Source organism: Mobula birostris, chromosome 3, assembly GCF_030028105.1.
Source record: "Mobula birostris isolate sMobBir1 chromosome 3, sMobBir1.hap1, whole genome shotgun sequence".
NCBI classification, from domain to species: Eukaryota; Metazoa; Chordata; class Chondrichthyes; order Myliobatiformes; family Myliobatidae; genus Mobula; species Mobula birostris.
This window is the reverse complement of record NC_092372.1, coordinates 82,552,256-82,568,996: the sequence shown is the minus strand read 5'-3', so window position 1 is coordinate 82,568,996 and position 16,741 is coordinate 82,552,256. Positions and strand designations below refer to the sequence as shown.

General features: G+C 39.3%; 1 protein-coding gene across 2 annotated transcripts in view; it reads right to left on the bottom strand.

Annotated features, from left to right (window-relative positions):
- Positions 1 to 9,409, bottom strand: part of adgra3 (adhesion G protein-coupled receptor A3) — a 127,374-nt gene extending 117,965 nt beyond the window's left edge. For both annotated transcript variants that reach the window (XM_072252959.1, XM_072252960.1), the window contains exon 1: positions 7,751 to 9,409. In XM_072252959.1, the coding sequence (XP_072109060.1) occupies positions 7,751 to 7,998 (248 nt within the window). In that variant the 5' untranslated portion in view covers positions 7,999 to 9,409. The remainder of the gene's footprint in view (positions 1 to 7,750) is intronic.
- Between the last annotated feature and the right edge of the window lie 7,332 nt (positions 9,410 to 16,741).

The following is a 16,741-nucleotide window of genomic DNA, read 5'->3' as shown; positions in this document are numbered from 1 at the left end:
ATATACACATGCAGACATAGTCAAGTAGTTCAATTGCTGTTCAGGCCGAGCATCAGAATGGGGAAGAAATATGACTTTAAAGGTGTAATGACTGTTGGTGCTATATGGGGCTGTTTAAGTAAATCAGAAACTGCTGATTTCCTGCGATTGTCACACTCAACCTTCTCTCAAGTTTGCACAGAATGGTGCAATAAACAAAAAAAAAATCCAGTCAGCAGCAATTCTGTGGGCAAAAACAGCTCGCTAATGAGATCCGAGGAGAGTGGCCATTCTGTATAAGTGACAGTATCTCAAATAATCACGCCTTACAACAATGGCCTGCAGAGGAACATGTGAATGTACATGTCAAACCACAAAGTGGATGGCTACAGCAGCAGAAGGCCACACCGGGTTCCACTCCTGCACCTAATAAAGTGGTATATTAACAATAATGAGGATAAATGCATATGCCAGAAATTGTAAATAAGGACATACTGTATTCAAAAGTTTGACCTCAAACTATACAAGGTTCAAAATCATCACCCTCAAAACAGATCTCTGTAACCAAGTTTGACTGGAATAGAGATGTCATTAGACTCACTGTTCAAGTCAGACAACAATCCAATTCAGAAACTCTTCATTGCATTTTTTTTTAAATTGGCAATAAAAGCCAAAATTATTTATCCAATATCAAATTTGGAGTAGCAGTACAGGTAGGTGCACAATCACGACCCACATACAAAAACAACAGATAAGGAACGAATGCAGCCTTGCAAACATCAGTCACGTTGAGGACAAACGAAGAATTCCAGCTGATGCAACACAACTTCAATAACAGTTTTGTGTTTAATAGAGTAGTTTGAAATGCAGTGCAAAGGATACAGTGCAATTTCCAAACCATACTTACAAGAACAGTATGCAGTATTTTGCACTACGTAGTAGACAGAAAACAGGTCAAGGGGCTCGTTACTAATCCACGCAGTAAGTGTACATTCACCTTTCTTCAATCATCAACTAGTTGGTCAAAACTGCAACAGCACCTCACATGGAAACGCCAGTGAAATGGCTAAAAGAATAATTTGATGTACTGCTAAGCCACGTTCCCAGTTTAGCTGGATGTCAGACCTGAGAAAGTGGTAATTGTGTCTGAATGGTGCTGAAACCAAAAAAAAACAAAAAAAATCTACAAACTAACTCATTTTACTAAACACAAATACTGCTTATCTAATTTGATTTCTCACAGGAACTTTCTTTTCCAATCAAATAAATGAATTTTCTGTTCTTGTGCAAGAACTAAAAAAGGTATGTCACATCCGGAATTATTTCCAGTTAGCGGACGATTTCCTTCCACGCCACTCTGACGTACGAAATCGTGTAAGAGGCAAGTTACAGCAGTGCTTTGCCTGGGTGAGTTTTTTTTTAAAAGAGATCATGAGCTCTTACCGGGAGTCGGCTGGATTCGAACTCAGGACCTCTCGCCCCAAAGTCCAGCGCTGATGCCACTACGCTAGCAGCCAGCAAGGACTAATCCCACTCAAATTGAGTTGATAGATAACCCAATGCAAGTGATGCAAATTCTTCCATGAAATTCACAAAGAGCAGCAGGAAAACATGGCACTATTGAATTTTTACTTTAAAAAACACTAGGTACCACTTAAGCAAAGAAACACTAAAATGTTCATGAACAACATTTCCCTATATATGGTCCAATAAGTGGCACTGTAGCGTAGTGGTTAGCACAATGCTTCTCAGTACAGGCAGCCAGAGTTCAAATCCCGCCACTGCCTGTAAGGGGTTTGTACGTTCTGTGTGAGTTTCCCCCAGGTGCTCCCGTTTCTTCCCACAGTCCAAAGACCTACCAGTTGATAGGATATTTGGTCATTGTAAACTGTAGACTCAGATTAAATTAGGGATTTTCTGGGTGGTATGGCTCAAGGGGCCAGAAGGGCCTACTCTACTCAATAAATAAGTCTAAACAAAGTCAGAGTAATAGGAGCTTTTAACTGAGTTTTTTTTTGTACTGAAGAGATAATGATAGCCTAGGAGTTAACACAACCCCATTACAACTCGGGGCACTCGGAGTTCAATTCTGGCACTGTCTGCAAGGAGTTTGTACGTTACTGCAAGGTTTTCCTCCAGGTGTTCCAATTTCCTCCCATAGACACACCAGCTGGCAGGTTAATTGATCATTGTAAATTGTCCTCTGATGAGGCTACTGTTAAATAGGTGGGTTGCGTGGCTCATTGGGCCAGAAGGGCCTGTTCTGCACTGCATCCCTAAATAAATAACGATGAGACACCAATGATAAATTCAGGAAGGGAAGTCAAGGGAAAAAAAAAATAAAAATTATACTATAATGAATGGAGGCAGACATGATCTCATTTTTCCTTTTAATTGAAAAGTAAACAAAGGGAGCCAGGTGGGTCTGAGGAAAGATCAGGGCAGTGGATATCATTCTAGTTTGGTAGAACAACAAGCAGGCACAGACATGACAGAGAATAATGTCTCTCCTGTCTGTATGCTTTGTTTCCGTCCCTTACATATGGGTAGGAACTGCACTCTAAAAATTGCACTTTAAGAGAAAATATGGTTATATTGACAAGAGCTTACTAGCAATAATGAGAAAGAGGGGAAGTAAGGGGAATGAGTGAACAAATAAAGAAAGTAAGAAAAAGTTAGAAAAAGAGGAAAGGACATAGGTAGAATTCTACTTGTATGGAGCCTTTGCAGCCTCAGGTAACTTGGACAATAAACCAGGATAATCTTTCAAACATTGATAAAAGATTAGTGTAGCTACAAAAAAAAAAGTCCTGTTTACCCCAATCCCTGAAACCAAATATAAATTTCACTAACTTAATTGAGGATATTGGGTAATAAAGTTATAAAGCAGGTATTTCAAAATAAATTCATCATAAAACATTCTACAAGCGTATTCCTTTATCCAAGAGTATATTGTAATTTGTCATTTCAGTTGCACGCATAGTATGTTTCTTTTGTCGCCCTTCGATTATTCTTAACTTCCAATATTCCATTTCAGAAGTTATGAATTCTGAGCACCTTCAAATATTTAGTTACATTTCAAATAACCTTGTACATTTTGATAAACAAGTTAGCTTAAAAGGAATACTCTTCTAAATAGGCTCAGTAAAGCTTTGTAAAATAAGTGATTACCTTCTACTATGTACAATTTGAAAGCATATACACACACTCCAACCTACAAGTCAACTTGACAACATCATACCACATTATCCCTTCAATACAACTTCGAACAAATATATACAACTTTGCTTTGATCCTGATCCAACACATTTGTTCAAATCTAAATGTCTTTGCATAGTATCTTTATCTGTAGATCTCACTTTCCCACAGTTGGTTATCATCTGTTAACAATATCCTCAGAACAGTCATTAATAAGACGGAACAGCAACCACAGTAATGTGGGATTCCATTTGCCACCACTGAACTGGAACAGTTCCCATTGACTAATAACACCTTACTATTGCCTGGCAACCCCTTCCTTAGTTTTAGTCCAACATGAAAGGCAATGTCAATGGCTTATGAAAATGAACAAGCATCAGGAGTAGTTTTCACACAATAACAGATATGATAACATTTTCATGCAAGCTTTTGTTCCAAATTCAGCCTTTACTGCGTCTTGCATTAGAATCAGCTCTTCAGACTAATGAGTTCAGCACACAACACAGACACTAAACTCGAATGAACAAGAAAACAGTTTTGTTAAATTGAGCAGTTTAGATTTTGGCATTCTTCTATAACTGGACGGCAACACAAAATGTTTTACATCATGGAAATAAGTAACTTGACAAAATCTAAGATTAAGATTTGCATCCGATTCAGATTAAATTGTGTACACTACAAACTAATTTCATATGGAAAATCATATTGTTCTTATTCAACTAATCTGAAGCAGACAATAATAGTGGAAAATTACACACTCAGAAACAAAATCCTTGTAGGTGAATATACAAAATAACAGAGCTAAAATATTGTATTGGGATCAGACGAGAGAAAGTATATTTTGACCTTAAATGAGCCAAGGCACAAAAATTTTCCAACTGTAAAATAGATCTATTTACTGAAAGGACATTACCAAGTGGCTTTTTCATTCTGAATTTACATAATTATTTCTCACTTGGCCTGAAGTTGATGGCAATTCCTTCCATCCAGAAGGTCAAAGAACACAAACAATTTCATTTGTTCCTATTTCAGAATTCACTTACGGCACGACCTAAATTGTGGGATGCACTTAAAATTTCGGATGAAGGACAAAACTGGAAAAGGAATGTTTACTTTCAATAAATGCAGGGATTTCCAAAGTTTGGCTGAGTGTAACACCTGCTATTCCAGGTGTAGCCATAAGGGTGGCTGGCAAGCAACCACACCAAGGGCCAGTTGGAAGTCAGGGAGCCTAGGAATGCGAATGATGCATAGGGAAAATTACACAATGTGGCTATTTGCAGTAAAAGGCCCAACAATCAGATACAGTATCTGCAATATTGTTATTTTACTACAGAACTAGTTACAGTCCAATGCTGCTAAAATGACTTGGATTAGAATCAGGATGAATATCACTGGCACATGCTGTGAAATTTGTTTTGCAGCAGCAGTACATTGCAATGCATAATAAAAGCTACAAATTGTTATATAAATATTTCACTGTACTGCTACCACAAAAAACAACAAATTTCATGACATACATCAGTGATGATAAACCTGATTCTGATGTGGGTCTATTGTGGACTGAGAGTGAAAGGGGGAGGGAGCGGGAAGCACCAGAGGCATTCTGTGATGGTCAATTAACCAACTGTCTGGAATCAAATGACTTTGCCCGAGGGCTGGGTGTGTCTGCACCCACACCATTCCCCTACCCACACCCCCCCCTCCCATGGCACTCTTCCTCTGCCACCTGTCCCACAACCCTCCCGAGGCACTCCACCCTGCCAAGTCCCAACATCCTTTGCTGCCATCAGATTTAGAAACTTGCTCTCTGCTCCACATTGACAAATACAGTGGTGTGCAAAAGTCTAAGGCACCCTAGCTACATAATGCAAAAAGAGAGGTAAAAATATTGAGATAGTGTTCATGGGTTCATCGTGCATTCAGAAATCTGATGGGGGAAAGGAGAAGTTGTCTGAAATATTCAGCGGGTCTCTTCAACCTCCTGTACCATCTCCTTGACGATTAGCAACGCAAAGAGGGCATAACGTCTCCACTATTAGGACCCTCCAAATAAGTAGTCTCTAAATTCTGACATTTCACCTACTAAATTTGTTCATTGGACCAGTATCAAAACCGAACACCTCACCAGAAACATCTAATCCTTCCAATTCTAGACCACAGATAATACATTTACTTATAACTTCATAAGCACTTTTTTCATCTCAAGGACAAAAGGTGCAACCTCATTTTTAAATGTCTTCAAAATATGCCTGAGTAAAATTAAAATCTCCAAGTTAATTGGTCTTACCAAAATATTTTTTGATACTGCCAGCCCAGTACTGCTGGTACACAACCCATTATCTACATAGCGTTTTCTAAAAGCATGTTCCATGAATGACAACCAGTGTAAAATTGTAATTAAGTCTTCTATTTCTGATAGTCAGGATAACTATAAACCTCTGCAAGTGTCACTGTTCAGTTATCCTCTAGCTTCAGGTGAGTAAATTTTCTTTCCTTTCAGAAATATGCAGAAAGCCCAATCACCAAGGCCAGTGAAGCACCGTGATTCTCCACCAGAAGGCCAAAACAGCATTTTCAGAATGAGGTTTAAAAATTACATTCTAATAAAAAGCATTTTATCAAATACTTCGTGATGAAAGATTTCCAGATATTGACTAATCTTTGCTTTATCAGATCGTCATGTTTGGATGCCACAAATTATGCTGCTGGAGGGAATGAGCTTTGATCTAAGCTACTTACATTTGTAAGATATGTGTGATTTTTTATATTAAAATGCACCCATCTTTTTATATTAAAATTACCACATTGATGTTAAGGAAATCTAGAATGGTTAAAGTATTGTCAAAATTGGTCAGGTAGAATTTTACCAATTAAAATCAAGAGAAACTTCAATCATTTATCATAAAAAATCTTCATATCCCATATTATACATTTTAGTTAATACTCTAGGCTGCATTCATGCTAAACATACAACATGTTGTATGCAATTCCAGCTTCATGCCAATGATAAATAATGTGCAGCAGAAAAAGATTATCATGGTCAAACGAATCACAGATATGAAATTGATGCGTCAGCTTCAGATCTCACAAATGTATACAGCAAAGTCAAAACTTCAGTCCAAGTGTAGCTACTACTCTGGCTTATGTTGTGAAGCCTAGAGCCATGAGCAATTAGCAAGTCATTCATGTGAAGAACAAAGTTCATTCAGAAATAAATCAGAAAAATGAAGTTCATTGTGCAGATAAAACAGAAACGGAGTAGAATTAACACCAAGAGCTGAATGGTACAGGGTTGCTCCTTACCATTTAGACACATCTTACAGATTGTGCAGAGTCCCTTTAAACCAAAAAGTAGGTGCAGGTGCTTAGTTAAGCGGCAGTGTAAAAAGTGAATATTTTAGTACAAGTGTTTGTGCTTTCCTAGATTACAAAACCAATCTTCATTTTTACAGATATTCTACCAAAAAAAAATCACAATCATGCAAAGCTTATCTGACACACATTATAAATGATTACATGATGGTAAAGGGGCTTTCATTTATCAGGTGGACATAGAAATTCATAAAATTGGTAATCTGTGCAGAAGGACTGTCATTTACTCTACTAGATCTATGCCAGCCAGCTTTTAGTAATGCAGCCTCATCAATTCTATTCTCTCATAACACAGCAAATTATTTTCTCTAAAGCCTAACTAATTCCATTATAATGCATTGGTTGATTAGACATCCATCACCCTTACAGAAAATGACTGAGTAGCTTTTGAGTAGGTTTTTAAAAGTGCTGCTGAAGAATACTATATTAAAAATAAGTGCAAACTCTACCATTCAAGTGTTTCATCATTTTGATGGATTTTCCTCCAGATTTTGTTCAGTAGAGGTTTGAGTGGTCTCTTAAAACTGAAATGCTATGCACATAGCACCTCTTCCTAACATCATTAACCACTCAGGTACATTTGAAATGTCGAAAACGGCAGACAATTTGGGTTCAAGAAACTTGCACCATCGACATGAGAAGGAGCAGATCATCTGTGTAAAGTGCGAGCTGAGAAATAAATTCTGAGGAAGATAACAGAGAAAGATCCTACATCCATAAAAATTCCCATGGTCATCATGGGTGTGAGATCTTTCACAGTGATCTGGGAAGAACTTCAGTTGAAAGTCACATCAGTACTTCCTCATTTAAATGTCACCTTTGATGTTTGGCCTCACTCTCAAGTGGTACATTAAATCACAGCCTTCTATTAGATACTGCCCTTATTAGGTTTAGTCGATGAGAAGCATTCTCATCGCCCCTAACTAATTATCACGAGTATCATTCAGTTTTTCGACTATGTTTATGCATTATACAAAGGTTCGAGCTTCCGCCTATCTTTTTTTTTGCGAGAACGTAAGTCACCATGTCTTCATTAAATAGCCTTAACGCTTTGACAATTAAATGGCCTACTAAATATTAGAATTAAATGCTCAGAAACACGTCATAAAGCGACGTTATGTCAATTTCGCCGCAATTTCAATACAAATTGGTGTGGCTGATTTATACATTTGGTAACTTGGGAAAAAGCCATACTTACAAAGTAACAGTCTTATTGGGGAGGGTGTCTAGTGGGAAAACCTCTGTCAATTCCAAATTGGTACAAACAACTTTGTCGGCTGTCCCAGGCACTGAAGAGGCCGCCGGGAATGCGGCTGAGGAGAGTTTCAACGCGTTTTTTGGACGCTCATTCAAACGTTTACAACCGCTCGGCAGAGCATTGCAAACACCGATCACCAGCAATAACACTACCCCTGACAACTCCACGTCTGCGGTACGAGATTTCATTTTCTTTCAATGTTAGTCCTAATAAATAGTTTTCCAACCGTCGGAAATCTCAGCAGAAGGCAGCAAAACTTTCGTCGGGCTTGTTCGTGTGTTCACTGTCGTTAGGAGAAACGAGCAGAAAGGCCAGCCACCAAGGCCTGCGGTGCACGGTGATTCTCCATCCAAAACCCGAAATACGAGCGGTTGCACACAAAGCACGGCTACAGAGCCTTCCTCATGCGCCCGAAATGCCCCGTGAAAACATCGCCGGTGGGCTCGAGTCCTTGCACCGTGCCTTTCCTCAATGCCGACTGCCACCCCGAATCAGTCCACATCCCTTTGTGTCCGCCGGATCGAGCAGCAGCGTCCTTCTCCACCAGCACCATCCAGCAGCGAGCCTCCAGTCGGCAGGGCTGAGGCGAGCCGAGCCGAGCCGAGCCGGGCCGGGCGATGATGCGCCGGCCGCCCCAGTAACCAGCAGCAGCGCCGAGCCCGCTGGCACACAAAGGAATCCCGATCATTCACACACACCACGGCCTCGTTCGCACCTCACACCGGCCCAACGACCCACCTGCAGGGGCGCTTGCTGGAGCTGAGGCCAGAAACTTTTCACTCTCCGCCCGCCGAGTTTGGGCTCTGCTCCGCTGGAAACTTTGCAAGCGGGAGGAAATTGTTTTTTTTAAATCTCCAAATAAAACGCACCCGCTCAGTGCAAATTTTCCTTTGCCTCTTTGTTGTATCCTTTCGTAGGGGGTGGGGGTGTTCTGGCTCTGTGCAAGAGGAGGAGGGAGAGGTGGAGAATGGAGTTGGTTTTCCCAGCCCCTCCGAGTCGCACGAGTCGTGCAAGCAGTTCGCTGATGGTCTTTTGTTTTCGTACTCAGCTCAATGGTTGGAAAAAAAACTTCGTCAGTGAAGAGCCTATTTCCGACCGGCCGCCTCCATGTTAAGCCTTTCCCAGGACACCGCGCCAACTCTGGGCACAGCAACGAGTGCCAGTCACCGCTCCTCGGTCAGAGGGTCATAGGGCAATCAGCGATAACGTTTTACTCGATCAGCAGCCTTGTTTTTGTTTAAATGTTCTTTAGGTTTCTCGTTTGTAGCAGTTCCACTTTACCTTTGAACGAGCCCCAGAGCCAAGTTTGATCTCACTGTCGGAGGTCGCCAAATTGTTCGCAGGTTGACTTTGCCCATCGTAACTTTAGTGAGTCATATTAGGATTTTTAAAAAAGCTTTGAACTGTGTAGTCTCAATTAATATTACATCACGTTAGCAAAGTTATTTCTGAGGTAAACACTAAATAGGTTAGGCTTTATGTACAGAGAAACGTTTCGCGTTAACGTTTCGGGGTCGATGACCTTTTTATCAGAGTTGCAGGCAAATAACTCAGGACGTTTCCTGGAAGGTGCCAAATAACTGCCTATTGTTGTTTTCCAATTTACGTAACCCAATGGCGACTGAATGAAGCGAGCTTTTTTTTGTACGACGGGTTCTGTGGTATTTCTTAGTACTTGAGGAAATGCACTTTGGAATTACATACGGGAATTTCCTCATAGGGCAATGGTGAAAGAATCAAGAAGCACCTCATTATTTTCCATGACTAAAGGCATGAAAAGCCACAAAATAGCACGGATGAAAGGAAGAGCTCTAACCTCTTTCATGACTCAGAATATTCCATATGATGATACATAATGAATGTATATTCATTAGTATAGCAGACTTAAAAATAGAAGTTTATAGGACTGGAACAGATATCTATGATAAAGATGAACCCTGTACTTTATTTGTCGATCTGCACTGCACTTTCTCTGTAACTGCAACACCACATTCTGTTTTTATTTTGCTTTTGTACTACTTTGATGTACTTAAATATGGAATGGTAGGTTTGGACAGTTTTCAATCACTGCTTCTCATTACGTCCTGATACATGTGACAATAATAAACCAACTATCAACATTAAAAAAAAACACATGGACTGGACAGACTGAGTACATGAAGAATGTTCCCTTTACAGGGGAAGTCTGGAACCAGAAGTCACAGACTAAGTCATTAAAGTCTGTGATGAAGACAAATGTCTTCTGCAAAAGATTGGTAAATCTGTGAATTTCTCATCAGTTTAGGGTCTATGGAATCTAAGTTGAGAGTGCTACAAGTTGAGGTATGTCAGCAGTGGCATTTTCACTCCAAGTTTTCCTTACTTGGTGGCCAAGGCATTCATTTATTAATAATCCGCTTTAATGTTAACTCCAGAAGATGTAACAGTAGTTCTGGAGTGGGGCAGGATCCTTAGCTCTGTTCGAGTGAAATACAAAACCCTTCTTTTTGGAGCTTGGATCCCATAACTTCAGCTTCTCTTTCTTATTCCAGATATTGGATCTCTAGTCACCACCTCAGGAATCTTGATTTTTCAGTTGAAACTTCCACAGTTACATTTTACTTTCACCATTATCAATGATGTAAAACTCATTGTGCATGCCTTTCTGGATAGCTTTTAATGATGCATTTTTATCTTAACTATGTTATCCAAATCCCACGGGCAAAACGCACAGCCTTATGAACAGCAGTTGAGTATGTAATGCTCAGTTCTCAACTTTTAACAAAGTCCTTTGCAGAGTATCCAAATTAATGCATAGGATTTAAAATTTGACTAGGGTATCCAAGGACTTAATAGACTGCCTCGGGCACCTTTTATACACATCAATGCAGCTAGTATAGCTACAGTTTTAATCTTAAAGGGCTAAGAGTTTTTTTGCAACAAATATATACAGACACACACCATACTTTGATGGTGTATATATACCTGAATAGGGTTTGTTCACCCATGAGGAAGAAAGGTTAAAATGAAATAACTTACAATATTGTATATTAATTGTACTTTGTTTACTTTTCAAGTATTTAAAGATATTACAGAGTTGTTTCATTGATTTATTGTAAGGAAGGTCTTTTAAATGTATCTATTTAAACATTTTCTAGCTTTTAAATATTTCTGAATATCAGACCTTTGAAGATGAAGATCATCATGTTTATCTGCACTTTGCAAAATCATTCCATTTATAGTTTACTTTCATTCACTATTAGTACTTCCAGAGTGTATCATTTCAGTTCCACCTCACAAGCGAAATGAGCAATGGACTTAAAACAGATCTTAAGGAAAATAGCTGCAAATGATGTAATGGAGGAACACCTATACAACACCATCCTCTGCTTCACATCTTTGATTTAAACTTTCTATCTAGCCTGCCACTCAACAAATGTTTTATGGGCTTCCATCTTTTAACAAGCTTGATGAGGAGCTTTTTTTTGGGGAGTCTACGTGTACATTTACTGCATCACTTTAATCAACTGTCTGTTATATCAAATAATTTAATCTTGTTAAAGAGAAATTGCATTTAACAAGTCTGTCTGGCAATATTTTTAAGCAATAGATTAATTTTCACACTTCCAAGATCTGTTCTGCAATGACTTGATTTTGGGGGTGCCTGTGTATCAGCAAGCCGAGCATTTATTGCCCTTCCGCAAATGCCCGAGAAGTGATGACATGCCGCCTTCTCGTACAGCTGCAGTACTTCCATGTTAAGGCTCCTGCAGTGCTTATGGGCAGTGACAATGAAGAAATGGTAATGTATATCCAAATCAGGATAATATTGTGGCGAGCATTCGGTCCATGATGACAGACATGAAAAGCTTGTTTACCTCAACTGCCATTTTTATTGCGACAAGCACAATAACAGACAGAGTACAATAGCTCTGTGAGAACCAACTCAGTCACATACAGACGGGGCAGGTGATTATTACACACCTTGGTTACATTCAGGGTGGTACACAAACAAACAACCGTATAACCTGAGCTAAAATGTAACAATAAATGAACTTGAACATCTCATCATAATTCTACTGAACACACACACACACACACCATGAACACATTCTAAAAACAAGAACAATAAGTAGTGCTGGCCTTTAGGAATACTGGGGCAAGCGTCGACCACCAAGAGTGCCAAAATATATTTCCAAGTTAGGATAATGAGAGATTTGTAGAAAAACATCTAGATGCTTGTCTTTTGTGGCAATGCTTATGGGTTTAGGAGGAGCTGTCAGAGTTTGCTAATTAAGGAACTACAATGCACTTTTAAATTGTACAAATTACATCTACTTTGTACAGTGATTGAGGAAATGAGTGTTTGGGGTGCAAAACACCAGTTGCTTTGTCCTGGATGAAGTCCAATTTCTTGAGTGTTGTGGAAATTGCACTCATCTTGGCATATAGAAATTACTCTGTTATGCTCCTGGTGTTTATCAAAGGTAAAGCAATTTCCTTTCATCAGTAAGGTGGATTTTTTTTTTATCTTTTATCTTTGTCTTGAGGTATATTTTTCAACTGATAAGTTAATATTGTCCCCCCCCCCACTTCGAGGATTTTGAATAGGCCAAATCAGGGGTTCTCAACCTGGCACCCAAGGACAATGAGAGGGGTCCATGGCATAAAAACGGTTGGGAACCCTTGGGCTATAACATTTGGCTTTATCCCTTTTAAGATGGGATAGCACAAGAACTAAAATTTGTTGTTGAAGTAAACAAATTTGCAGGATTTATATTACATGTTCAATAAGAATCTTGATTATAGCAAATATATTACTAAGACCTAATATGTTTGTAGAAGAATAACTTCAATATGTGTGCTCATTCAGCCAGATTTCAGAATAATCATAAAAGTCTACATATGCCCATATTTACCACAGATTGAAGGAGCGGACTTTTCTGCAAAGGATGCCTCAAGCTGACTATATTCTGGAATTCAGGGCCTTTAGCTAAACAGTAAAGATGACAGCTTTTAACAGCTACCACAGCTGGGATTGGGGTGGATATTTGCAAGCCTCTGCCTGTTGTAAAACTTAAGTTTATTTGAACAGTTGTTAAACATCACTGCCATTCAGCAACATCAAAAACAACATGCAAACACTCAGTAGGTCAGACACATCTGGGCAAATAAATGTTAACATTTCAGATTGAAGATCCTTTATTAGGCTGTCCCCTCCATGGATGCTGCCTGACTTATAGGGTGTTTCAAGCATCTTCTGGTTATTTTTCGGATTGCCAGATTCTGCAGGGTTTTTTAAAATTATTTTCATTTACTAACAGTTTTTCAGCAAATGTTTCAAAATTGTTTATTTGCAGTTGTTTTCTAAATCAGAGACTCAACCCAAAAATTTAGAAATGTTATAACTAAACTGAATAACTATAATTACTGGAAAAATACCAACTTTGTAAAATACAAATGTAATTATACTATAGAAAGCTCTGCTGCAAAAATATTTTGTGCAACCACAATTCACTACTTCTATTACTACTTAATAAATTTTGTGTCTCAGTAAAACCCCAAAACAAGATGTACTATGTTATTACGCTGTCTCCAACCAAACATGCAGATTATCTTGTGAAGAGAGAGGGTGGAACATGCAACCAATATCAAAACCAGTTGTGTTCTTCCCATGAGGTTAACCTAATATCAGGCCTGGAGAAAATACTGTTAGGGAAGCAGCAATAATGGTTTGTCCAGCCAAACAGTCCGAAATGTGAACAAAATCTTACAATATAATATAGCTCAACAGCACTGCCAAAGAGCTTCTTTCAGTATCCCAGACACCACTAACCAACTGGAAAAGCTTCACTGTGTTATCCAGTTCTTCAGAGAACAGAGATTAGTCCTGAAACATTTCTTGTTCATATAGGTTAGTGTCATCATATACAGTGACTTTTAAAAATCATATCTGAACTGGATATCCTGAGGAGTCCCTGATATTAGTGTTTGATTATAACCATAAAACAATTACAGCACAGAAACAAGCCAATTCGGCCCTTCTAGTCCATGCCGAACTCTTACTCTCACCTAGTCCTAACGACCTGCACTCAGCCCATAACCCTCCATTCCTTTCCTGTCCATATATCTATCCAATTTAACTTTAAACAACAACATCGAACCTGCCGCAACCACTTCTGCTGGAAGCTCGTTCCACACAGCTACCACTCTCTGAGTAAAGTAGTTCCCCCTCATGTTACCCCTGAACTTTCGCCCTGCAACTGTCAACTCATGTCCTCTTGTTTGAATCTCCCCCACTCTCAATGGAAAAAGTCTATCCACGTCAACTCTATCTACCCCCTCATAATTTTAAATGCCTCTAACAAGTCCCCCCTCAACCTTCTACGTTCCAAAGAATAAAGACCTAACTTGTTCAACCTTTCTCTGTAACTTAGGAGATGAGACCCAGGCAACATTGTAGTAAATCTCTTCTGTACTCTCTCAATTTTATTGACATCTTTCCTATAATTCGGTGACCAGAACTGTACACATTCTTCAATGCCCTACCATTTACCATGTATGTCCTATTTTGACTAATCCTACCAAAATGTAGCACCTCACATTTTTCAGCATTAAATTCCATCTACCATCTTTCAGCCCACTCTTCTAACTGTCCTAAATCTCTCTGCAAGCTTTGAAACCCTACTTCATTATCCACAACGCCGCCTTTCTTAGTATCATCTGCATACTTACTAATCCAATTTACCACCGCATCATCCAGATCATTAATATATATGACAAACAACATTGGACCCAGTACAGATCTCTGAGGCGCACCACTAGACACCATCCTCCAATCTGACACACAGTTATCCACCACTGCTCTCTGGCATCTCCTATTCAGCCACTGCTAAATCCATTTTACTACTTCAATATTAATGCCTAATGATTGAATCTTCCTAACTAACCTTCCGTGTGGAACCTTGTCAAAGGCCTTACTGAAGTCCATATAGACAACATCCACCGCTTTACCTTCATCAACTTTCCTAGTAACCTCTTCAAAAAATTCAGTAAGATTTGTCAAACGTGACCTTCCACGCACACATCCATGTTGACTGTTCCTAATCAGACCCTGTCTGTCCAGATAATTCTATACACCATCTCTTAGAATACTTTCCATCAATTTACCACCACTGACATCAAACTCACAGGCCGATAATTGCTAGGTTTACTCTTAGAACCCTTTTTAAACAATGGAATAACATGAGCAATACGCCAATCTCCAGCACCATCTCCGTTTCTAATGACATTTGAAATATTTCTGTCAGAGCCACTGCTATTTCCACACTAACTTCCCTCAAGGTCCTAGGGAATATTTTGTCCAGACCCGGAAACTTATCCACTTTTATATTCCTTAAAAACGCCAGTACTTCCTCTTCTTTAATCATCATACTTTCCATAACTACCCTTGTTTCCTTTACCTTACACAATTCAATATCCTTATCCTGAGTGAATACTGATGAAAAACTGTTCAAAATCTTCCCCATCTCTTTTGGCTCTGCACATAGCCGTCCACTCTGATTCTCTAAGGGACCAATTTTATCCCTCACTATCCTTTTGCTATTAATCTAACTGTAGAAACCCTTTGGATTTATTTTCACCTTACTTGCCAAAGCAGCCTTGTATCTTCTTTTAGCTTTTCTAATTTCTTTCTTAAGATTCTTTTTACATTCTTTATATTCCTCGAGCAACTCATTAACTCCAAGCTGCCTATATTTGTTGTAGATCCCTCTCTTTTTCCAAACCAAGTTTCCAATATCCTTTGAAAACCATAGCTCTCAAACTTTTAACCTTTCCTTTCAACCCAACAGGAACATAAAGATCCTGTACCCCCAAAATTTCACCTTTAAATGACTTCCATTTCTCTATTACATCCTTCCCATAAAACAAGTTGTCCCAATCCACTCCTTCTAAATCCTTTCACATCTCCTCAAAGTTAGCCTTTCTCCAATCAAAAATCTCAACCCTGGGTCCAGTACTATCCTTCTCCATAATTATATTGAAACTAATGGAAGTGCTCCCCAACACATACCTCCATCACCTGCCCTATCTCATTCCGTAACAGGAGATTCACCTTGCCCCTTCTCTAGTTGGTACCTCTATGTATTGCTGCAAAAAACTATCTTGCACATATTTGACAAACTCCAAACCATCCAGCCCCTTTACAGAATGGGCTTCCCAGTCAATACGTGGAAAAATTAAAATCTCCCACAATCACAACCTTGCTTAAACATAGAAAACATAGACAATAGGTGCAGGAGTAGGCCATTCAGCCCTTCGAGCCTGCACCACCATTTATTATGATCATGGCCGATCATCCAACTCAGAACTCTGCACCAGCCTTCCCTCCATACCCTCTGATCCCCCTAGCCACAAGGGCCATATCGAACTCCCTCTTAAATATAGCCAATGAACTGGCCTCAACTCACTACAAATATTTGCTATCTCCTTACAAATTTGCTCCTCCACTTCTCACTCCCCATTAGGTGGTCTGTAATACACCCCTATAAGCATCACTACACCTTTCCCATTCCTCAATTCCACCCAAATAGCCTCTATGGACGAGTCCACTAATCTATCCTGCCAGAGCACCGCTGTTATATTTTCTCTGACAAGCAATGCAACACCTCCTCCTCTTGCCCCTCCTATTCTATCACACCTGAAGCAATGAAATCCTGGAATATTTAGTTACCAATCACACCCCTCCTGCAACCATGTTTCACTAATAGCTACAACATCATATTTCCAGGTATCAATCCATGCTCTAAGCTCATCCACCTTTCTTGCAATGCTCCTAAGCATTAAAATAGATGCATTTAAGAAACTCTCCACCTCTTACTCTCTGTTTGTCCTTAATGGAGCAAACAACTTTGTTATCTTTTTCTTCCTTCTCCCCTACATCCTCGGTCT